Genomic DNA, 24,315 nt, shown 5'->3' on the forward strand with positions numbered 1-24,315 from the left:
CTATCCTCTATCTATCTATCTATCTATCCCCTATCTATCTATCTATCTATCTATCTATCTATCTATCCCCTATCTATCCATCCATCCATCTACCTATCATCTATCCATCCATCCAATGTCTCCCACAATTTTAGCATCTGTTCTATTTTTCATAAACGAGTCATGCAGAGGATTCGCCAGCAGATGGCGCCTGCCCTCCTTCTATTCCACTGTAAATCCTAAAGTAAGTGAATAGGGGATGTATGCGAGTGGGCGGGGACGTGATAACTCGGTTTCCTCGCGGCCGACCACACCGCAATCCAAGTGAAAAACGACTGTAAACCTCGAGTACAAACTTATGAGAGAGCCCAGAGCAGGCAGGACGGCATTGGCAGACCATGCAACTTATATCGGAGGGAAAGATCGGGCAGAGTTGGTGATCGCTGGGATCCTGGGAACAGGCTCATGATCTTGTGGATCACCGGACAGGAGGGAGGTCAGGGAAAGAAAAGAAAAGTTAACTCTTTCCTGGAAGCAGACAGCTGGAAGGTTTTTTTTTTCTCTGCTGTGCCAAAGTTGGGGAGGAGCAGCTGGGAAAGTAGAATTCTTCCAGGAATCTTTCCTGCGATCCGGAATGTTGAGTTGATCTTCCCACTCTGGATTACTCGGCTGCTGGGGATCTCCCTGCCCCTGGAGGGATCTACTGGGTGTTGCTGGTGATCCCAGGAAGTTGGTGACTTTTTATGGTGACTGTAAAGAGCCTGTATCCTGCACAGTGTGCCAGCGAAGGAAAGGGAGACTCTTCCTAGGTAAGATTACAGGACTCAATAATTCATGTGTCTGTGTAACTGGAGAGCATGGAGGACTCTCTACACAAGGACAGGGCAGGCAGGGTGTCCCCAGTACTTGTTGTAGTAGTAGTTCCATATTTTTTGCAGGAAAGAAGGTCACGCCTCCATGTGTTAGTATAATAGTAATCTCAGTCATGTGTCTACTCTTCAGCTTTCTGGTGATTTTATTGTGCAGCTTTCCTTTAGTCCAGGGCAGTGTTTCCCAACCGGGTGTCTCCAGCTGTTGCAAAACTACAACTCCCAGCATGCCCGGACAGCCAAAGGCTGTCCGGGCATGCTGGGAGTTGTAGTTTTGCAACAGCTGGAAGCATCCCGGTTGTTGGGATTTGTAGTTTTTTGTAACATGCGGGAAGTTGTAGTTTTGCAACAGCTGGAGGCACCCTGGTTGTTGGGATTTGTAGTTTTTTGTAACATGCTGGGAGTTGTAGTTTTGCAAGTGCTCGAGGCACCCAGGTTGCCGGGATTTGTAGTTTTGTAGCAGGCTGGGAGTTGTAGTTTTGCAACAGCTGGAGGCATCCTGGTTGCTGGGAGTTGTAGCTTTGTAGCATGCTGGGAGTTGTAGTTTTGCAATTGCTGGAGGCATCCCCGTTGCTGGGATTTGTAGTTTTGTAACATGCTGGGAGATGTAGTTTTTCAACAGCTGGAGGCATTCCGGTTGCTGGGATTTGTAACTTTGTAGCATGCTGGGTGTTGTAGTTTTACAACAGCTGGAGGCACCACGGTTGCTGAGATTTGTAGTTTTGTAGCATGCTGGGAGTTGTAGTTTTGCAACAGCTGGAGGCATCCCGGTTGCTGGGAGTTGTAGCTTTGTAGCATGCTGGGAGTTGTAGTTTTGCAACAGCTGGAGGCATCCCGGTTGCTGGGATTTGTAACTTTGTAGCATGCTGGGTGTTGTAGTTTTACAACAGCTGGAGGCACCCCGGTTCCTGGGATTTGTAGTTTTGTAGCATGCTGGGAGTTGTAGTTTACAACAGCTGGAGGCACCGTGGTTGCTGAGATTTGTAGTTTTTTGTAACATGCGGGGAGTTGTAGTTTTTCAAAAGCTGAAGGCATCCCAGTTGCTGGGATTTGTAACTTTGTAGCATGCTGGGAGTTGTAGTTTTGCAACAGCTGGAGGCACCCCAGTTGTTGGGATTTGTAGCTTTGTAGCATGCAGGGAGTTGTAGTTTTGCAACTGCTGGAGGCACCCCGGTGGCTGAAATTTGTAGTTTTGTAGCAGGCTGGGAGTTGTAGTTTTGCAACAGCTGGAGGCACCCCGGTTGGGAAAACAGCGGATCAAGGGGGCCTCATCTCACAAGCCCAGAAATAGTGTGCAACAATTGTACTTGGAAGTCTAATAAAAAAAAATGGTAATGGCAACCGCCCAACACCGTGTCATAGATGGAGAAAAGTCAACTTTACTGTCACATTGCGATCAGTGATACAATGTAACAGATAGAAAAGGAATAGCCTTGCTTTCTTATCTGCTGACTGAAAGCATTTCAATAAAGTTATTTTTGAAAAAGAAAAAAAAAGGATAGAAGGGGCATATATCGACATGGTTACTAGAATACGTGACAACGTGTTTAAGTTTGGTGCCGCATTTTCGTATTTTGAAACTTTATTGGGTTGGGACTTGACAAATAAATAAATACATAAATCAAAAATTAATAAATAAATATATATATATGTGTGTAAATATATAAATAAAAATATAAATAAATATATATATATATATGTAAGTATATATAAATAAGTACATAAAAAATATATATAAATAAATACATAAATAAAAAAAAAAATATATATATATATACTGTATATGTTTAAATAAATTGTATGTATATATATATATATATATATATATATATATATTTGTCAATAAGTATGCGAATTACAAACATGTCACAGATGGGCACCCCAGAAAATGACATCCAAATTGGCTTTTTAAAGGGGGTGACACAGGGATACATGGAATGAGTGGCCAGTAAGTGCTAGTCAGCAACTTCCAAAGACTTGAAGTGATGTCACAGAACAAACTCAGCCCATCCCCCAGGAAAAGATAGCCAGTGATGAGTAGATTCTATCTGAATGGCAGAGATGGATTTGGGTTTAACATCCACTACTACTGTAAATATTGTGACTAAATAATGTTTTATTTTTTAAACAACTTAGTGATAAGTAAAACAATAAAAGAGTATAATTCAGTGGGTGCACAGTATTACTTCTGGGACCTGCCTGCCTCTTTACACTTTTAATTTACAGGGAAATAAGGGTAAAAATACATGGTAAACCTATTGGCCAACATGTATCAACCTTTCTGTGCTTGTTGGTGTACATATTGGTGTATACTGTTTGTGTTTTTAATAATAATTACCATTTGCAACACGTGCTAGTATGTGGTTCACGTTACACAAGTGGTTATGTTTATGTACAAAGTTACTAAAACTGACAGACCTGCACTAAACCCAATACACCGTATTACAGTGCGGGTGAACAGCATTACGAGGAGGGGTCACTTACATGTATTGGTGCAGCCAATTAAAACTTAGCCCTCTCAAAGTCCTTATTTCTATAGCGCTGCTGTGTGCAATGGAGGCTGGGAGCTGGCTTGCCGAGCTCCCCTGCCTCTTATATACACTGCAGTATGCCCGCCCATCTGATGAATATTCTTCTTTCTTCAATTTTATGCCCTAGTGACGTGAGAGCTTACATGGGAGCGGCGCCACAAGCTTCCCCGTCTCCATTGCGCACAGCAGCACTGTAGCAATAAGGATACCGGGGGGCAGAACTTTTAATCCACTACACAAATTTTTGTAAGTGTATGGCTCTTTGTAACGCTGTTTACTCACACTATAACCCAGTCTATTGGTGACTAGCCTGTCAGTTTCCCCTTAAAGGGGTTGCATGGGGAAAACTTTTTTTTTTTTAATGCCTCCATGTGCTGGCAAAAAAAATCTATACTCACCTGCCCCAATCCACTGGCGCTGCCTTCCCGAAGGCGCCTGGTCCCTAGTCCTCTGTATTTCTTCTTTTGACGTGCCAACCCTGCAGAACCTGCTCACTCAGTGGGTATGTTTTGCAGGAAAAAGTTAAGTAGACCAGGGACCATGCACATGGCAGGGGGGTGTTTCACACACATTATATTGTGGCAGCTTTTATGGGAGTTTTTTTTTTATCCACTTTTTTGAACCAAAGCCAGAAGTGGCTTCTTCAGAAAGGGGGGGGGGGGGGGGTAAAAGTCCTAATTTTATACTTCCTATCCCCTTTAAATCCACTTCTGACTTTGGCTAAAAAAAGAACTGAATAAAAATATTCTACAAAAGGCTGTTTGTCACTCTCCCCCATATGATTGTACTGCTCTCCTAAAGGGTTACAGGCCAAAAAGCCTGGAGCTGTCAATAAATTGTATTGCAGGTATGTTGGAACAAATCCCCTTCTTAGGATGGCATGTGAGTATAGTATGAACCTCTCCCTTCTCCAAGATCCTCCTGACCAAGTAATCTGAACCTCTCTCTGCTTCAGCTCCCAGAATAAAGCTAGGAGTGGATAGTGAGTAATAATTATAGACAGTCTCTTGGAATTTCTATATTTAGAGGGTTTCAGATAGACAGTGAATTTTGCAACTTTTTTTTTTATTTAAAGAAATGATTTTAGAATTAAGATAAAATAATAAACTACTTAACCGTATGGATAAAACAAACAGACTGGAGGCAAAAGTTCAGCAATTACCTTCTATAATTATACATAATTCCTAGAAGGATGGAGTCATGAAGCTTAGCCTTTTTCCATAGAAATGCTATTCTTTTGTGTTTCAATCTTAAAGAAGTTGCAATAGTCACTCTTGTTTTTAGACATCACAGTCTCTACACCCTGGCCTTTATTAGGGTTCCAGTGGTCGTACCTCAAATAATCAAACAGTGATAGCACATTTTACTAATATTTAATGAATGCTTACATTGGAAAAACATACAAGGGTGGGTTTACGTGTGTCCGACTCATGAACCCAGCCTAAAACTCGACACACCTGATGCTACAACTGATGACAAAGTGCAGTTGTTTAGGATCCGGCTTTGGTTGGGGGATCGCAATGCGTTCCCCTGTCCGGTGCCAACCATACAGTGTCCAACTTGAGATGCCGGATGAATGTGAACTGTCCCCTTTAATTGAATGGGATCAGTTCTATCATCAGTTCCCCTCTGGTGCTTTTTCTACAGAGCCAGAGGGAAATGCTGCCGGATGAAGGACATATGTGAAGGCTCTGAGTGTGAAGTATCAGAGTGTCATAAGGGAGATCTATCACAAACCACATGAATACTTAAAAGGGCACTGTCATTAAAACTAATTTTTGTTATTGCATTCCTTATGGTAAATAAAAAAATATGTACTTTGTTTAAAACAAAAATAAGTTTTCTATGTTTTATTTGTGTTTAAAAAAGCTGCCACTAGGTGTCTCCCTACTTGTCCAGAGCACATTTTCCCCCATCTTTTGCACAGACTTTGGACTCATGCTGGCCTGGCAGAAGTCCAAAATTAGGAAATGCAGTCTGGAGTGCTGAGTGGGTTGTGTGCAGCCTTAGCCAATCATAGTCCATCTCACACTGAACTGCTCTGGGCTGTGTGTGGCAGAGTGAGGGAGGAAGTTCTCCCCCTTATGGCTTCAGATGATGTCACACCCCTTTCCCAGTTTGTGAATCTTACTGAGACTGAGCAAAAAATACAGAGCAATATCAATAAATAAATAAATAAATAAAAATAAAGGCAGGGGTGGTTTATCATGATGGGGCAATGAACTGGAGCATTATAAAATTTAACAACATCATGACAGGTACTCTTTAAATGCTAGGCTTAGCTATTATGGGATGTTACACTCAACACAATGATACTTCTTTTGTAGCGTTCTGATGCTGTGTATGCGATTAATTAGTGTTTTTGTAAATATTTGGTTTGTTTGAATCTGACCTTATGGAGGACACAATTTACCTTGTATTCACATATGTATTTTTTATTTATTTTTTTTTACTTAAAAAGCTCCTTTTACACCGGCTTATTATTGGCTTTATGAGCTCATAATGGACCTCTGTAATAGGGCCACCGATCAGCTGCCAAAGCAGAAAATGCTTTGGCTGACTGGCTTGTTATCGGCCTCACATTGCCCTATGGAAATGATGTGCGGACAATAGTGATGACGTTTAGGGTGGAATGAACAATCCAGCGCTAGTTCACAATCGAGTTTTGTGTAGCTTGTTATAGTGCTGGATGGTATACCGGTTCATACCGAATACCGAAATTTTTGTCCAGCACGAAATGAATTTTTCCCATACCGCAATACCGGTTGGGCCCCTCCGACCCGTGAATGAATTAATCATCAACCCAGCGCTGCTCTGTCCCCATCGGAGAACTAATCACATGTGACCCACGAGCGCTGTTCTGCTCCCCCCCCCCCCAATTAATTATCAGCCCAGCGCTGCGTTGTCCCCATCGTGGAAGTAATCACATGTCACCCACAAGCGCTGCCCTCCTGGTTTTCCTGCTTCTTGCGGGCCGCCGGCGCTGTAACTCTATATTGTACGCTGTATCCCTATGCCCGGGCTGCAAAAGATAAACAAAATAAACTTTAACTCACCTCCTGTTGGTCCAGTACCGGTCTCACCTGCTTCCTGGGGACGGGAACGTCGGAGAGCCCTCAGCCTATCACCGGCCGCAGCGACGTTCCGCCTCAGCTGGTGATAGGTTGAGCGTACTGTCATGTAAGAAGCCGGCTTGAGGCCGGTACCGGACCAACGGGAGTGAGTTAAAGTTTATTTTGTTTAATTTTTGCAGCCCGGGCATAGGGATACAGCGTACAGTATAGAGTTACAGCGCCGGCGGCCACAACAAACAGGAGGACCAAGAGGGCAGCGCTTGCGGGTGACATGTGAGTAGTTCCCCGATGGGGACAGCGCAGCACTGGGCTGATAATTAATTGGGGGGGAGGGGGGAGAAGCAGAACAGTGCTCGCAGGTCACATGATTTGTGGGGGGGGGGAGAAATACCCTTATATACCGTGGAACCGCCATAAGTTACAAAAATACAGTGATACACATTTTCGGTCATACCGCCCAGCTCTAACTTGTTATCAGGAGCCCATCGGCCCATGTAAAAGGGGCTTTGCCACCTAGAACTACATAAAAAAAAGCAGTTGCGGTCACAACTTTATAATGGTATTCCCATTAGAAATGCCATAAATGTCCGATAGTTGGGATACCCATCTATTTTGAGAACAGGGGTTCCCTGAGATGGATGGCAGCAGCCACGTCCAACCACAGATCAAATGGAAATCTGGCCACTTATGTGTGCAGCACCGTTCATTCAAGTCTAGGGGAGTAATAGGAACAGCAGAGCAAGCATGTCTGACAAGGGAATACTTCAAAAGGCAAGTTCAAAAGGGGACACAGCTGTTTTATAAGTATAGCAGGTCACTTGGAATAGTTACATGGCGGGATTCACTGCTGCAGGCTAATGCTGTGCCCGTATAGACCTGTATGTCCATACAACTGTGCACAAAATGCCGTAATCCAGTGTTTCCCAAAGAGGGTGCCTCCAGCTATTGCAGAACTACAACTTCCAGCGGTGCTGTGTTGCTTTCCTCCCCAATTCTCATAGATTAGGGCAGTGTTTCCCAAACAGGGTGCCTCCCGCTATTGCAGAACTACAACTTCCAGCATGCCCGGACAACCGAAGGTTGTCCGGGCATGCTGGAAGTTGTAGTTCTGCAATAGCGGGAGGCACCCTGTTTGGGAAACACTGCCCTAATCTATGAGAACTGGGGAGGAAAGCAACACAGCACCGCTCTGCAGCACAATTGTCTCATCCTTTATACACATTTCTTTCTTTCAGGTTCTACACCCAGCTTAAAGGTACTCGCCCACGGATATCTCTCTGTAAAGTTCGACGAAGAACCCGGAATAAGTCTTGCCGAAAAATGGCCAATGTCGGAGCACAGCTAGACCGATCTGATGGGGAACAAAACAATGAGTTCAGTGATATTATCAAGTCCCGATCTGGTAGGTTGTAAATGCCGTCATGTGATTATCTATCTCTGCTTTGAACTTTTCTTAATGGATGAGATCAGATGTAAGCGAGGCAGCTGTTACAGTGTCATCTCCTCTTTTTACCGAAAGCACTTACACAGCAGCTGGAAGGTCGGAAACTCAATTGTCATAGGGTTTCTGGTCCCCTATAATTAGAATCTGGTATAATGGAAAGTTCAGCAACTTTCTTTGTAATATAGGATGGGTTTTAATTTCGTATCATTTTCAACATCTGTGCTTGCAGTCAGTGACTGGAAGAATTCCAGTTGACACTAAGGCTATGTTCACACGGCAGAATTTCCATGTGGAATGCTGTGCGGAAGTCAAGCACGGAGATTCTGCAGCAGCAGAGTCCCGTTGATTTCAATGGGATTCTGCTGCGCTATTCACATAGCAGAATTTCCATGCCGAAAACATCTGGCACGGAAATTTAAATTCCGGTGTCCGCAGAAAGATTAGACATGTCTATTGTTTCTGCGGACTCCGCACTGAGATGTCTCTGAGACGGCACATCTCCAAGTGGTCCTAGCGCCCTCGTGTTTTGACAGGGGAATGTCCGCCGCGTTCCCCCGTGAGAACATAGCCTTACTATCAGCTCCATACATCATTGCCTAGTGGTCTCCAAACTGCGAACCTCCAGTTGTTGCAAAACTACAACTCCCAACAAACTGGGACAGCCAACAGCGAGTTGTAGTTTTGCAGCAGCTGGAGGTCCACTGTCGACGCTTGCACATGGATTACTGCTTTCCCCTTTCAGATGAAAGGGTCATTCACAGAAATGTGTGTGAACGTACCCTTAGGGTGCATTCACACGCTATTTGTTTTTGCGGGTTTTCCGCTGCGTATTTGAAAGTGGGCGGGCTCTTCTCGGCTGACCGTAGCAGATTTTCCATGTCGGAATTTGCGCTGCGGAAAATCCATCGCAGTCCCTACTGACTTCAATGAGGCTTGCGGTGGATTTTTTGCAGCGTAAATTCCTCTGTGGAAAATCTGCTGCGGACAGCCGAGAAGAGCCCGCACACTTTCAAATACGCAGCGGAAAACCCGCAAAAACAAATAGCGTGTGAACGCACCCTTATATCCAGTCCAGGCAGTCTTCTAAGTGTATATTCACAATGATAAAGCAAAGAATCCCGGCACTCACTCGAAATCTTCTGCAATATGGCAAGTGTTTATTCACACAGTGCGTATAACAATAAATGACGCATTTCGGCCAAAGCCTTATTCAGACTGGTAACCTCTGTTCAAATCCCCGCTAGCACCACTGAACAACAGGAGTGACGATCTTTCTTTGTGACTACATTCACGATGATACTGTTATCAGTAGTCTGTCGACCCATATAAAAGGGTCTAAGGCTATGTTTAGAATTCTGCGGAATTCTGTAGAAATGTTCCCCTTGGAAATTTCCCTGCAGCAGAGCCCCATTGATTTTAATGGGATGCTGCTGCACTGTGCACACAGTTGAAATCCCCATTTCGGCATCCACAGAAACAATAAACATGTTCATTGTTTCTTCGGATTCCACTCGAAAATGCATTGCCGTCTATGGAGATTCTGTCTGAAGCGGGCGCCAGCAAAGCGCAAGACCCGCTCGAAGATGAACCGTCTATATAGACAGCAGATTCCACCAAAAGAATTAACATTTTCATTCTTTCAGCGAGTCTTTGATCCAGAAATTTTGCAGCACGTTTCCCACTGTGGAAATTCCATGGTGGACAGAATCCCACTGCTGCAGAATCCTATTGAGAACAATGGGAGGCTGCTGCACCATATTTTTCCAGCTGAATTTTGCTCAGAAAATCTGTAGTGTGAATTGGTATAAAGGGGTCAGGCAGTTGAAAGATAACATGGCTGATTCTTATCTCCAACAACATCATCTATCAGGTCAGAGCCAGAAGGCCCCATACACATTAAACAGCTGGTCTCATTGAAATCAACAGGATTGGCTAACTTTTTTTTAACATTTACCCAATAAATATACCATAAATGCTCCAGTGGGGAATTGTGAGGCATTCAAAATGCATTACTGTGTGAAAATGTGTTTACAGCCGTTGAAACAGGAACAAATGGTCACAGTCAATCTGTAGTGTCAATATATGGGTCTCCATTTGTTTCATCAAGAAGTGTAATACACTAGTTAGGCTAGGTTTCTGCCATTTTTTGAAAAATTGCCACTGCAGTTTTTAAGCCAAAGCCAGAAGTGTATTCAAAAGGAAAGGGAAATATAATGGAAGGACTTACACTTCTCCTTCCTTATGGATCCACTTCTGGTTTTGGCTCAAATATTGTAGTGGCAGTCTTCCAAAAAAAAAAAAAAAAAAAAACAGATAAAAACCTGTGTGGAAACCTAGCCTTAAAGGGGTACACCGGCGCTTAGACATCTTATCCCCTATCCAAAGGATAGGGGATAAGATGCCTGATCGCGGTGGTCCCGCTGCTGGGGACCCCCGTGATCTTGCACGCCGCACCCCGTTTAAAATCGGGTTACTGATTACTGTCGATCACGGGGCCGGAGCGTTGTGACGTCAAGGCTCCGCCCCCGTGTGACGTCACACTCCGCCCCCTCAATGCAAGCCTATGGGAGGGGGCGTGACAGCTGTCACGCCCCCTCCCATAGGCTTGCATTGATGGGGCGGAGCATGACGTCACACGGGGCGTGGCCTTGACGTCACAACGCCGGAGTACCCCTTTAAAGAAATTCAATGAGCCTTATATGGTTCATAATAACAAATGAACACATTTTATAGTGTCCCTGTCATAAGAAAAAAACTTTGGACATCAGAGACATGTCAGAAGCTTTGCTTATTTGGGACCTGAGCATCCACATGTCCCTTGAAATAAGAAGAAGCATATGGCTGCCCGCTTCATCCCCACGACCCACTGCGAAGTCTATGGAGCCCATCTCGTGCAATGATAGGGAGATTACAGCGAGCAGGGGAGTGAAACGCATAACCCCACTCTCCTCCCAGCTCGTTCTAGAGATTGGTGAAAGTCTGAACACTCTCTGCGACATGTCAAAAGATTTCTCTAATGACAGGGACATTTTACGTCTCCCGCTACTCCAGACCCATACTGACTGACATGACAACTCTATAGTCAACCACAGCCCCAGTGGTCATGTGCAGTATATACTAACTTGTAGCACAGGGGTTCCAGGCACTGCTTTATATACTACTACTAATAGTCCCGTAAGGCAGCTCTATGTGGCCTGTGGGTGCAGATAGCAGCTAGACTACGTCCTCGGGTGCAAACATTCATATAAGGGCATAACTTCGAATGTTATTGTGTAGCAAGACGGAAAGAAGTCGCACTCACCCGGACTGTAGTATCAATGTGAAGAGGTTTATTCCAACGGAACAGCTGCAAAGGTGTAAAAGATTACAGATCCACTGAAGGCTACTTAGTTGCGCGTCACTGCGGACGCTTCTTCCGGCCCAGGTGTACACCTGGGCCGGAAGAAGCGTCCGCAGTGACGCGCAACCAGTAGCCTTCCATGGTGTGCCCCCATCTGAGAACTGTGACTGCTCTCACTCCCCGCTATGGATCTGTAATCTTTTACACCTTTGCAGCTGTTCCGTTGGAATGAACCTCTTCACATTGATACTACAGTCCGGTTGAGTGCGACTTCTTTCCGTCTTGCTAATCAATATATACTAACATCACTGCTGTGGCCACCAACTGACTATAGTGGTCACACATTGGCATATCAGGTCTTTGCAGCAGAGATGTAAGGACTGACCGCTTTAAAGGGAAATTGTCAGTAGGAAAAGGCCAACTTATCTATTGACATCATGTTATAGAGCAGGAGGAGCTAAGAGGATTGATATAGAACTTTGTAGAAGAAGATTCAGTATAACATATTACTTATTGATTGAAACCCCTGCTCTCTCTATTCTTTAGAGTCCAGTGGGAAGTGTCACTCAATGATAAAGTACCCACTGGACTCCTAACCATAGGAAGAGAGTAAATAAATGACTGAATCTTTCCCCCATAATGTTATATATTTATCTACTTTTCCTGCTCTATAACACGATGCCAATAGATTACATAGGATTTTCATGGTGACAGGTTCCCTTTAAGAGACCTGTTACAATTGGTATTGCCCATTTAGATTTTTAATTCCATCTAGTGTTGACCTGAAGCAGATGTTTTGTAGAAATTGACATCATGGCCCAGCTTTTCATGTTAAGATCAACGCATTTCATTGTTGCATGTAACATCTTCAACAATTTACAAATGGAATCATTTCTACCTATACGTAGGGTTGTATCTGTAGGGAGTGGAGAGGGAGCAGTTGTATATGGGTCTGATGAGGGCCGTAAACCCCTCTGCCACATCAAAAGACACCAGTTTCATAAATGTCACATAGTGGGTGACAGATTTTGTATTGGGGCTGGGAATTTAAAAGTACAACTCTAACTATATACTGCTGGAATATAGATTAGCAAAAAGATGGGGCAGATGGGAGAGAGTATGACTGTAGGAGCAGAAAAGTAGTCCTATAAAGCCAAAATGAAAGGATATTTTTTAATGAGGACTATTTGCAAAAAAAAATATGTATTTACCCTTTAAGGGACTGCTTGTCTGGTAGTTTACAGTATTTTTCGCCGTATAAGACGCACTTTTTCTTCCCCAAAGAAAAGTTGGTGCGTCTTATACGGCGAATACCTGCGGCCATCAACGGCCGGGACCCGAGACGAATACAGGACATCACCGATCGCGGTGATGCCCTGTATTAACCCTTCAGACGCGGCGATCAAAACTGACCGCCGCGTCTGAAGCGAAAATAACACTAACCCGGCTGCTCAGTCGGGCTGTTTGGGACCGCCGCGGTGAAATTTCACCGCGGCGTCCCGAACAGCTTACAGGACACCGGGAGGGACCTTACCTGCCTCCTCGGTGTCTGCTCCGGGCCGGCATCCCCTGCATGGCCTGCTCTCTCCTTCGACGTCGTTGCGCACGCCGTCCTGTCATCCAATAGGAGCGGCGTGCGTAGCGACGTGATGACGGCGACGGAGAGAGTGGATCCTGGAGAAGAAGACATCCGGAGCGCCGGGGACACCATGGGGACGCGGCGACAGTGATAGAGTGACATCCAGGGCAGCGGTGACGGGTCTGGAGCCGTGGGGACACGTGAGTATTACCTCCTATACCAGTGGTCTTCAACCTGCGGACCTCCAGATGTTGCAAAACTACAACTCCCAGCATGCCCGGACAGCCGTTGGCTGTCCGGGCATGCTGGGAGTTGTAGTTTTGCAACATCTGGAGGTCCGCAGGTTGAAGATCACTGTTGGGTTCAGAATCTAGATTTTGGACCTTTAAAATAGATTTTGGACCTTTAAAATAGGGTGCGTCTTATATGCCGGTGCGTCCTATAGGGCGAAAAATACGGTAGTTACTACACTTAACATTTGTAAGCCTTCACATTTAGTAGCCTTTCCGTAACTACTTTTATTAGGCTGCCTGTAAACTTTCTTAATCTGAAGCCAAAAATATCAGCTACTTTGTTGCCTTTGGGTATAATAATGGCTTGTTTTCCGCTAGTCCTATCAAGACCCAACTCCCCTTTCAGCTATTGACCTTTTATACGCTACTAAAATAATTTGACATTAATAGGGGGCCTTTAGTTATCCTTTCCGAGTCAATCTATTTAACTTTAATGTGGACATTTCTTTTCCTTTTATAATGCTAATTATAAAGTTATGTCTTTAGAGCAATACATTTATAGTAATCCAATTTACTGGCATAAATTAGTTGGGTGGCTTTCAGTTCTTACATTCTTATGGAACATATTAATGATGAAATTCTTTTAGATGGGTTTGGTTTGAGTTATTTTTTTTATACAAATAGTCACTGTCGGAAAAGTTTTGTAGAATCATTTTTGGTGGAATGAAACTAGGCTCAAAGGGGTACTCTGGTGGAAAACTTTTTTTTTTTTTTTTTTTCTTAATCAACTGGTGCCAGAAAGTTAAACAGATTTGTAAATTACTTCTATTAAAAAATCTTAATCCTTCCAGTACTTTTTAGCTGCTGAATACTACAGAGGAAATTCTTTTCTTTTTTGGAGCACATAGCTCTCTGCTGACATCATGACCACAGTGCTCTCTGCTGACACCTCTGTCCATTTTAAGAACTGTCCAGAGTAGGAGAAAATCCCCATAGAAAGCATATGCTGCTCTGGACAGTTCCTAAAATGGACGGAGATATCAGCAGAGAGCACTGTGCTCGTGATGTCAGCAGAGAGCTCTGTGTTCTAAAAAAGAATAGAATTTCCTCTGTAGTATTCAGCAGCTAATAACTACTGGAAGGATTAAGATTTTTTAATAGAAGTAATTTACAAATCTGTTTAACTTTCTGGCACCAGTTGATTAAGGAAAAAAAAAAAAAGTTTTCCACCGAAGTACCCCTTTAAAAGGCTATATAGACCCCCTTGGGGCATTATTTTTTAAAAAAAATTTTAAAATAATGTTTTAAGCTAACAATTGGCTAATTGGGTTTTAATTCAACTTTTCAGCGGTTCTGCCCCTTCTGTTTCACAATACAACAAGCTGCAATATCCCGTTCCCACTTGATTCCATCAGTCAGCCATTATTCCTCCTGCCTTCTCCTGAATGATCGTCTAAGATCAGTTATGTCCAATGCATTGTTTGCTTTGATCATACAGAAATTCCCATAAAACCTCTCTAACTTTTTGGCTCAAATATAAGAATAACATTTCACAAATGAAGGTATCCATAGCGATTTCTTTCCACCATATTATAACACTATAGGTCCTATGGGCCTTAGTTACATAGTAATAGTATATTGCCTGAGGTGATAAAGAGAATGTGTGGGTTGGATAGAATATCCGGTGCAATTCCTGCTCCTGTTGGCAACAAATAGAAAGAGCTGCCTGACCCGATCATACATACCGTACTTCTCTTTGCCAGGTTACTGCTTCTAGGTAAAATAAACAGCAAACGTCTCACATCAACATCTTCTTACTTTCTTAGCAGTAGAACATTGCAAAGGGTAGTAAGAAATACACATATTCTACATTTGGTTCTTATTCTTTACTGCTGTTATCCCCTTCCCTCCACATTCATCGAAAACCAATAACATTGACTGAAAACTTGATATAATTCAATATTTTACACTGGTCATAGATCATTTTGAGAAATGATTTCTGTTTTTTACACTCATCATTTGAAATACCAGAATACACTTTACAATGATAGAACCATAAGGATTGAACGGGATGTTATATCATTGAGTGTTCATTCTGTTTGCTGCTTATACTGTTGGTGCTAACGCTTCTCATGTTTGACCCTGTATTAAAAGGAACATATGTTTGGAGACCTTAAAGGGGTACTCCGCTGCTCAGCTTTTGGAACAAACTGTTCTGAACGCTGGAGCCGGCAGCTCATTATGTCATAGCCCCGCCCCTTATGTCACGCCCCGGCCCCCTTTATGCAAGTCTATGGGAGGCTGTCACGCACCCTCCCATAGACTTGCATTGAGGGGGCGGGGCTATGACATCACGAGCTCCCGATGCTGACTCCAGCGTTTGGAACAGTTTGTTCCAAACGCTGAGCAGCGGAGTACCCCTTTAAGGGAATATATCAGTTCCATATTAAACTCAGAGCTGCAGACATGGGAAGATAACTGAAAGGAAGATAATTAAAAAAAATCTACTGACCTCCCTCTGCTCACCAGGTGCATCTGGTGTTGCTGCCCCAGCCTCTGCTGCGGTCCTCTTCCTGGTGTCAGGGGTCAACGTTTCAGACCGCAGCTCAGCTAATTGCAGGGCTCAGCAGTGTCCCTCCTCGATCAGTGATTGGCTCGTCAGTCGTGGGATGTATTGTGCCCTGGCACCAGAAAGAAGACTTGGGGCCCAATACTTCAGACTGTCACTCAGCCAGGCAGGACACCATGGCCAACGATGAGCTGAGCTGCAGTGTGACTTGCCAACTCGGGGCACCAGGTGGCAGGAGATAAGTATGATTTTAAAACAAAATTTACTGCTAATGTACCCCATTAAGGCTTTGTTCGCACCTCAGAATCTCCAGAGCAGCAGAGTCCCATTGAATTTAACGGGATTCTGCTGCTCTGTGCAGACGGTGGAATTTCTGTTGCAGACAAAGAATGAACATGTTCATTCTTTGAGGGGAGTCCGCACGGAGTGCATAGCCTTCTATGAGATGGGCATTCCGTGCAGACATTCAATTGTGTGAACATAGCCAAAGAGTTTTAGAGGCCATGCTGAGCCACAGCATGCATGTCTCCTCCCCATCCACTCCCTGCCTTGCATTATTGATGTACAGGGCTCAGTGATGGAAGCCAAGCAGGGAGGGTGGGGGTCATTGTTTCTAAGACTCTTAAGCTTAGAAAAAAAACATTATTTTATAACTTTGCAAACAGCCATCAGCTAAGAGACAGGTGTTTTATCTCCCTTTCAGCTTTCTGCCCATATCTGCAGCTCTGAGCATGATATCTGACAGACTCTATTTAAAAATCCAGCAATATTAGAGACATATTAGCATTGACCTATCGTGGCAGTGTCTGCAGACAACTACATTAATAGATAGCATATCCTACAAATCATATCCAATACAACTGAATTGGAAAGAGCAACCGATTGTTTACAACCAATGTGAAGGAGAGTAGCGTGCTGTATTTTATAGGCACTTTGTTTTTGCATGCTTGTTTGCATTGCATTGTGATTACTTTATGGACTTTGCTGTTTTTGCTTGGCCTACACAACTGTTTAGCCTGACTTAGGCTGGGTTCACACCACGTTTTGTAACTACGGTTCCCGTATACAGCTGGGAGGAGGGGGGCAGGGCTTAATCGCGGCGCCCGCAATCAGCCGTATTCGGGAACCGTATTTAATGCATGTCTATGAGCCGACCGGAGTGAACCGCAGCCTCCGGTTGGCTGCGTTTTCGGCCATATGCGGTTTCCCGACCGTAGGCAAAAACGCGGTCAACCACGTTTTTGCCTGCGGTTGGGAATCCGCATATGTCCGGAAACGCAGCCGACCGGAGGCTCCGGATCACTCTCCGGTCGGCTCATAGACATGCATTAAATACGGTTCCCCTATACGGCTGAGTACGGGTGCCGCAATTAAGCCTCGCCCCCCCTCCTCCCAGCCGTATACGGGAACCGTAGTTACAAAACGTGGTGTGAACCCAGCCTTACTGGGGAAAAGGTGGAACCCCAATGGGCCCCTGAATAGCTCAGGGACATGTCTCTATCTCAGAGACATGAGTCTGCATTTTGCATAAAATTGTAGTAAAATTGTAGTTAAATGGTTTTGCACAAATCACTGTAAATTTGTGGTGTTTAGCTGTGTCCCGAATGTCTAAAAAGAGTAAAACAGGTAATGTTTGGATGTAACTTTTGTGTGGGCCCTCAACATCTCAGACTGGTACTGCATGTGATGTCCAATCTGCAAGGTGATAACACTGTGTACCCGTATTTTTCGCCGTATAAGACGCACTTTTTCTTCCCCAAAACTGGGGGGGAAAAGTTTGTGTGTCTTATACGGCAAATACACATTAAAACCCTGTCATATCACGGCGGTCCCTGCGGCCATCAACGTCCGGAACCCGCGGCTAATACAGGACATCACCGATCGCGGTGATGCCCTGTATTAACCCTTCAGACGCGGTGATCAAAGCTGACCGCCGCGTCTGAAGTGAAAGTGAAACTAATCCGGCTGCTCAGTCGGGCTGTTCGGGACCGTCGCGGTGAAATCGCTGTGTCCCCAACAGCTTACAGGACACCGGGAGGGACCTTACCTGCCTCCTCGGTGTCCGATCAGCGAATGACTGCTTCGTGCCGGGATCCCCTGCATGGCCGGCGCTCTCCTTCCTCGTCATCACGTCATCGCGCACGCCGTCCCGTCATTCAATAGGAGCGGCGTGCGTAGCGACGTGATGGCAGCGACGGAGAGCAAGGATCCCGGGCAGCAGAGACGTTCTGGAGAAACGGGGACACCCCGGGAAATGCGGCGACAGCGATGGAGGGCGACATCCAGGGCAGCGGTGACGAGCAGTGACGGGTCCGGGCATGCAGGGAGTTGTAGTTTTGCAACATCTGGAGGTTCGCAGGTTGAAGATCACTGTCCTATACTTTACATTGTATTTGGTTCAGAATTTTTTTTTTCTAGATTTTCCTCCTTTAAAATTTGGTGCGTCTTATATGCCGGAGCGTCTTATATGGCGAAAAATACGGTATATACTCTGTGGCCTTATTGTCTATACAGATTGCTAAGGGTAATGCATTTTAGAATAGTTTGTGTCACTAACTCTAAATATTCTGAGAACCACACTGTTCCCTTTCTGCCAGATTACTACTAGAGATGGTTTGAGGGCATTAATAGTTCACATCAGATAATTTTTCTGCAACTATTGCCTCCATTTTTCCATGGCTCAGGCCCACAAACAGCTGCTTTCACATGGCAGTATTTTGGACAGTATTGTTAAACTGAAGCGAGGACTGGTCCAATATGCAGAGAAGATGCAATTTTTTTCTAAAATCCCTTTTCTTTGTCTGTATTCTATTTCTGGTTTTGGTTCTCAAATACTTATGATGCAAAAACTGCAGGTAGCCTTGCCCCTTGATGCCAGCATAGACCCTGAACAATCTAAAAACTTTGTATAGTTTAAGAAGAAATTTTTACATGAACGAACTTCCTGCCCTACAAAAAGTTCTTGAGATACTATAGAGAAAATACTCACCGAATATCAAAGCAGTTTTGGGGACTGACGTTGTTGGTTCTGTGCTGCCATGTCACCAAATTTTCCAATTAAACTTTCCTTCTTTCATCCACCTCTGCTGTGTTCGCCGCCGTAAGCTCTTTATAGTTCAGAGATTTGCAGCCAACGTTGGCCACCTGTGATTTCCTTTCCTCCCACTTGTCTCATTACCCCGATAGAATCCAGTGTGAGAGTAACTCTATTACCAAGGCTTTTCTCGACAGCACTGGCCCTCTGCCATGACTTCTCTCTATTGACATTGAGGATATGCTACAAGCTATGGATACCCCCTCGTCACTGTTATAGACACCCGTATAGATGTGTTACGCCTAGCGCTCCGGGTCCCCGCTCCTCCCCGGAGCGCTCACGGCGTCTCTTTCCCTGCAGCTCCCCGGTCAGTCCCGCTGACCGGGAGCGCTGCTCTCTCATGGCCGTTGGGGATGCGATTCGCACAGCGGGACGCGCCCGCTCGCGAATCGCATCCCAGGTCACTTACCCGTTCCCGTCTCCTGCGGTCATGTGCTGGCGCGCGCGGCTCCGCTCTCTAGGGCGCGCGCGCGCCAGCTCCCTGAGACTTAAAGGGCCAGTGCACCAATGATTGGTGCCTGGCCCAATTAGCTTAATTGGTTCCCACCTGTTCCCTGCTTATATCTAGTCTCCTCCCTTGCACTCCCTTGCCGGATCTTGTTGCACTTGTGCCTAGTGAAAGCGTTCCCTTGTCTGTTCCTAGTCCGTGTTCCTGACCTCCTGCCGTTGCCCCTGACTACGATCCTTGCCGCCTGCCCCCGACCTTCTGCTACGTCCGACCTTGCTTCTGCCTACTCCCTTGTACCGCGCCTATCTTCAGCAGCTTCAGCAGCCAGAGAGGTGAGCCGTTGCTAGTGGATACGACCTGGTCACTACCGCCGCAGCAAGACCATCCCGCTTTGCGGCGGGCTCTGGTGAAAACCTGTAGTGGCTTAGAACCGGTCCACTAGCACGGTCCTCGCCATCCCTCTCTGGCACAGAGGATCCACTACCTGCCAGCCGGCATCGTGACAGTAGATCCGGCCATGGATCCCGCTGAGGTTCCCCAGCAGTCCATCTCTGATCTCACCACGGTGGTCGCCCAGCAATCCCGACAGATCGCCCATCTATCCCACCGGCTGTCGGAAATGTCCACCATTGTGCACCAACTTCAGTCGCAACTGCAGCAGCAATCATCTCCTCCGCCACCTCCTGCACCCCTTCCGCAGCGAGTGGCCGCTCCTAGCCTCCGCCTGTCCTTGCCGGACAAATTTAATGGGGACTCTAAGTTTTGCCGTGGCTTTCTTTCGCAATGTTCCTTGCACTTGGAGATGATGTCGGATCAGTTTCCTACTGAAAGGTCTAGGGTGGCTTTCGTGGTCAGCCTTCTGTCTGGAAAGGCCCTGTCATGGGCCACACCGCTCTGGGACCGCGATGACCCCGTCACTGCCTCTGTACACTCCTTCTTCTCGGAAATTCGAAGCGTCTTTGAGGAACCTGCCCGAGCCTCTTCTGCTGAGACTGCCCTGCTGAACCTGGTCCAGGGTAATTCCTCCGTTGGCGAGTACGCCATACAATTCCGTACTCTTGCTTCTGAACTATCCTGGAATAATGAGGCTCTCTGCGCGACCTTTAAAAAAGGCCTATCCAGCAACATTAAAGATGTTCTGGCCGCACGAGAGACTCCTGCTAACCTGCATGAACTCATTCATCTAGCCACTCGCATTGACATGCGTTTTTCTGAGAGGCATCAAGAGCTCCGCCAGGAAAAAGACTTAGATCTCTGGACACCTCTCCCACAGTCTCCACTGCAATCTGCGCCTAGGCCTCCCGCCGAGGAGGCCATGCAAGTGGATCGGTCTCGCCTGACCCTGGAAGAGAGGAATCGCCGTAAGGAAGAGAATCTTTGTTTGTACTGTGCCAGTACTGAACATTTTCTGGTGGATTGCCCAATCCGTCCTCCACGTCTGGGAAACGCACGCTCGCACTCAGCTCTCGTGGGTGTGGCGTCTCTTGATGCCAAGTCGGCTTCTCCACGTCTCACGGTACCTGTTCGGATTTCCACTTCAGCCAGCTCTCCCCTCTCAGCCGTGGCCTGCCTGGACTCTGGAGCTTCTGGGAATTTTATTCGGGACTCCTTTGTGAATAAATTCCGGATTCCGGTGACCCGTCTTGTCAAGCCACTCCACATTTCCGCGGTCAACGGAGCCAGGTTGGACTGTACCATACGTTTCCGCACGGAGCCCCTTCTTATGAGCATCGGAGCTCACCACGAGAGGATTGAACTTTTGGTCCTCCCCAATTGCACCTCGGAAATTCTCCTTGGACTTCCCTGGCTTCAACTTCATTCCCCAACCCTGGATTGGTCCACTGGGGAGATCAAGAGTTGGGGGTCCTCTTGTTCCAAGAACTGTCTAAAACCGGTTCCCAGTAACCCTTGCCGTAACTCTGTGGTTCCTCCTGTATCTGGTCCCCCTAAGGTCTTTAAGGACTCTGCCTGCCACAGGAAATGCCCCTCCCCCCCTCCCAGTTCCATCAGGCAAGCTTCTGTGTCCCCTCATGGCCCTCGTCCTGGTGTCACACTGCCCCGTGCCAGGTCCCGCCCTCTGCCCTCTCTCCCCATTCCTACTCCTGCGGTTCTGCCTGCCGTTGAGGAATCCCTCCATCCTTTCCCGGTGTCCTCATCCCAGGGGAGGCAGTTACCCGATAAAGAGAAGGGGAGACCTAAGGGGGGGGGTACTGTTACGCCTAGCGCTCCGGGTCCCCGCTCCTCCCCGGAGCGCTCACGGCGTCTCTTTCCCTGCAGCTCCCCGGTCAGTCCCGCTGACCGGGAGCGCTGCTCTCTCATGGCCGTTGGGGATGCGATTCGCACAGCGGGACGCGCCCGCTCGCGAATCGCATCCCAGGTCACTTACCCGTTCCCGTCTCCTGCGGTCATGTGCTGGCGCGCGCGGCTCCGCTCTCTAGGGCGCGCGCGCGCCAGCTCCCTGAGACTTAAAGGGCCAGTGCACCAATGATTGGTGCCTGGCCCAATTAGCTTAATTGGTTCCCACCTGTTCCCTGCTTATATCTAGTCTCCTCCCTTGCACTCCCTTGCCGGATCTTGTTGCACTTGTGCCTAGTGAAAGCGTTCCCTTGTCTGTTCCTAGTCCGTGTTCCTGACCTCCTGCCGTTGCCCCTGACTACGATCCTTGCCGCCTGCCCCCGACCTTCTGCTACGTCCGACCTTGCTTCTGCCTACTCCCTTGTACCGCGCCTATCTTCAGCAGCTTCAGCAGCCAGAGAGGTGAGCCGTTGCTAGTGGATACGACCTGGTCACTACCGCCGCAGCAAGACCATCCCGCTTTGCGGCGGGCTCTGGTGAAAACCTGTAGTGGCTTAGAACCGGTCCACTAGCACGGTCCTCGCCATCCCTCTCTGGCACAGAGGATCCACTGCCTGCCAGCCGGCATCGTGACAAGATGAAAGGCAATGTACAAAGAAAGTGTAAAATGTATTGCAATCCATTAAAGTGTTTTAAGAAGTTACTTTTTTTCGTACCATGTACCAACCTTGCTTCCCGAAATATCAGGTTTTGTACAAATAGGATTATCCAATACTTTATTATAAGGCAATTGTTGAGCTACTTTGGTGAACACTCAAGGACATGCAGTAAAAGCTACTTATATCATTTACACAGGTTCATTTTGGATGTTCTCAGAATTGGATATATGTGAGATAAAGATGTGATCATGGGGATAGTCATCTGTCTGCACTTTTTGTCACTAATCCCAGCCCCGAAGCCCAAACTGACTGTTCTAGGGCACCGATATATAACATTCAGCATGGACTATTATTTAACTGGGAGAACAAAGAAAACGTTGTATTCTTAAGGGACATCAAAACTTCTGCCTGCCATATTTCTATGTAGTGTGCAGTTAAATGGGAACTTTGCTACATACGTTCTTATCCTCTATTCACAGGATAGGGATACGTGCCTGATCGAGGGGGTCCAACCTTTAGGAACGCTGCCCCCCCCCCACTTCCCCATTGTTGTGCCTGGCACACATCCTCTCCTTATACATCCAGCGACTTCCACTATACTGTAGCATACATGTAGAATACTGTAGCACGGCCTAACTAAGATGGAGTAAGGACATATGGTGCATGTACTCCCGCTGTATCCTGTATTTTTATCTTGTCTCCATGGCTGTATACTGCTGCTCGCCCGTGGTGACTTACCCCCCCCCCCCCCCCGTCCCAGTGCCTCCATGGTCCCTCTCTGGTAGCTGGTGAAGTGTGCGGCCCAATACCGCTCTTACATCCGTTCCCGGATTACTGTTGACCACCGCATGCCTGGCTTGTGTGGTGGTCAACAGTATTCCGTGCACGGACAGAGGTCACTCTGTACATGAGGAGAGCCGGGCTGCTGGGCAGGATATGGCAGTGGGTCCCAGTGGTCGGACCCCCAACGATCAGATATTTTATAAGAACTTATGTGCAGGAGCTCTTCTTTAATTATGTTTATTGATTAATGATTATTGACAGGAGGCTGTCATGATCTCCATTTATGAGAATGTTCATAATCTTTATATACATGTGTACATGTTATTGGGCAGTCCTATCCATCTTCTACCGTCCCACCAGCCTTGATTGAGGGAGACCTCTATTGATCAAGGTGGTCATGCAGAAGCAACCGGAAACCTACCAGACAACTCATAGTTTCGCAGTATGAAAGGTTCCCTTTAAAAATCAAGAAGTAGGCAACTCATGTATAAGGCATGAGTATGAATGCAAGCTAAGACTACAGGTTAGGGTTTATTTGTAGTCTCTAACCAGAGAGATGCTTAAAGGGGTACTCCAACTGGTTCCAAAAAGTTAAACAGATCTGTAAATTACTCCTATAAAAAAAATCTTAATCCTTCCAGTCCTTTTCAGCTGCGGTCTGCTCCAGAGGAAGTTGAGTTGTTCTTTTCTGTCTGACCACAGTGCTCTCTGCTGCCACCTCTGTCCATTCAGGAACAATCCCTATAGCAAACCTCTCCTGCTCTGGACAGTTTCTGACACTGACAGAGGTGTCAGCAGAGAGCACTGTGGTCAGACAGAAGAAAACAACTCAACTTCCTCTGGAGCATACAGCAGCTGAAAACGACTGGAAGGATTAAGATTTTTTTTATAGGAGTAATTTACAGATCTGTTTAACTTTCTGGCACCAGTTGATCTAAAAAAAAATTAGCACCAGAGTACCCCTTTATGTATTGAAAGGAGCTGTATACACAACATGGTGTTTTAGCCGAATACACTATTACCTTGATCAGAGATTAGATGTTCATCTCTTTCTGTATTCCCTGCATGGTCTTTTGCATGTGGCAGGTTACATAATAACTTGAGTTCTATATCACCAGCAGGTTGTTGAACTTCTCATTTCTGATTAACCTTACTGCTATCTCCTACCTGTCCTATAAAGAAACAGATAAAGTCACAGTAGGCATTATCTGTACTTACATCTTCAGCCTATTTCAGGACATTCTTCACATTGTTGCATCTACAGTACCATGATAATTCCTTGAAAAATAGAATTATTTGCAGCTAAAACATTGCTTACTTACCTCAGGCACGCTGACTAGCTTAATTACCATTGGCTTTCTTTGGACCTGTCAACAATATGCTTCCAGGCAAAAAGAGTCTATAGATAGTCTATGATA

General features: G+C 46.0%; 1 protein-coding gene across 3 annotated transcripts in view; it reads left to right on the plus strand.

Moving 5' to 3' along the window:
* The first annotated feature begins 327 nt into the window (after positions 1 to 327).
* UTRN (utrophin) overlaps positions 328 to 24,315 on the plus strand; it is a 702,825-nt gene continuing 678,837 nt past the window's right edge. For all 3 annotated transcript variants that reach the window (XM_056567370.1, XM_056567374.1, XM_056567371.1), the window contains exons 1-2: positions 328 to 788; positions 7,689 to 7,855. In XM_056567370.1, the coding sequence (XP_056423345.1) occupies positions 7,774 to 7,855 (82 nt within the window). In that variant the 5' untranslated portion in view covers positions 328 to 788; positions 7,689 to 7,773. The remainder of the gene's footprint in view (positions 789 to 7,688; positions 7,856 to 24,315) is intronic.

This window comes from Hyla sarda, chromosome 3, assembly GCF_029499605.1.
Source record: "Hyla sarda isolate aHylSar1 chromosome 3, aHylSar1.hap1, whole genome shotgun sequence".
Taxonomy (NCBI): Eukaryota; Metazoa; Chordata; class Amphibia; order Anura; family Hylidae; genus Hyla; species Hyla sarda.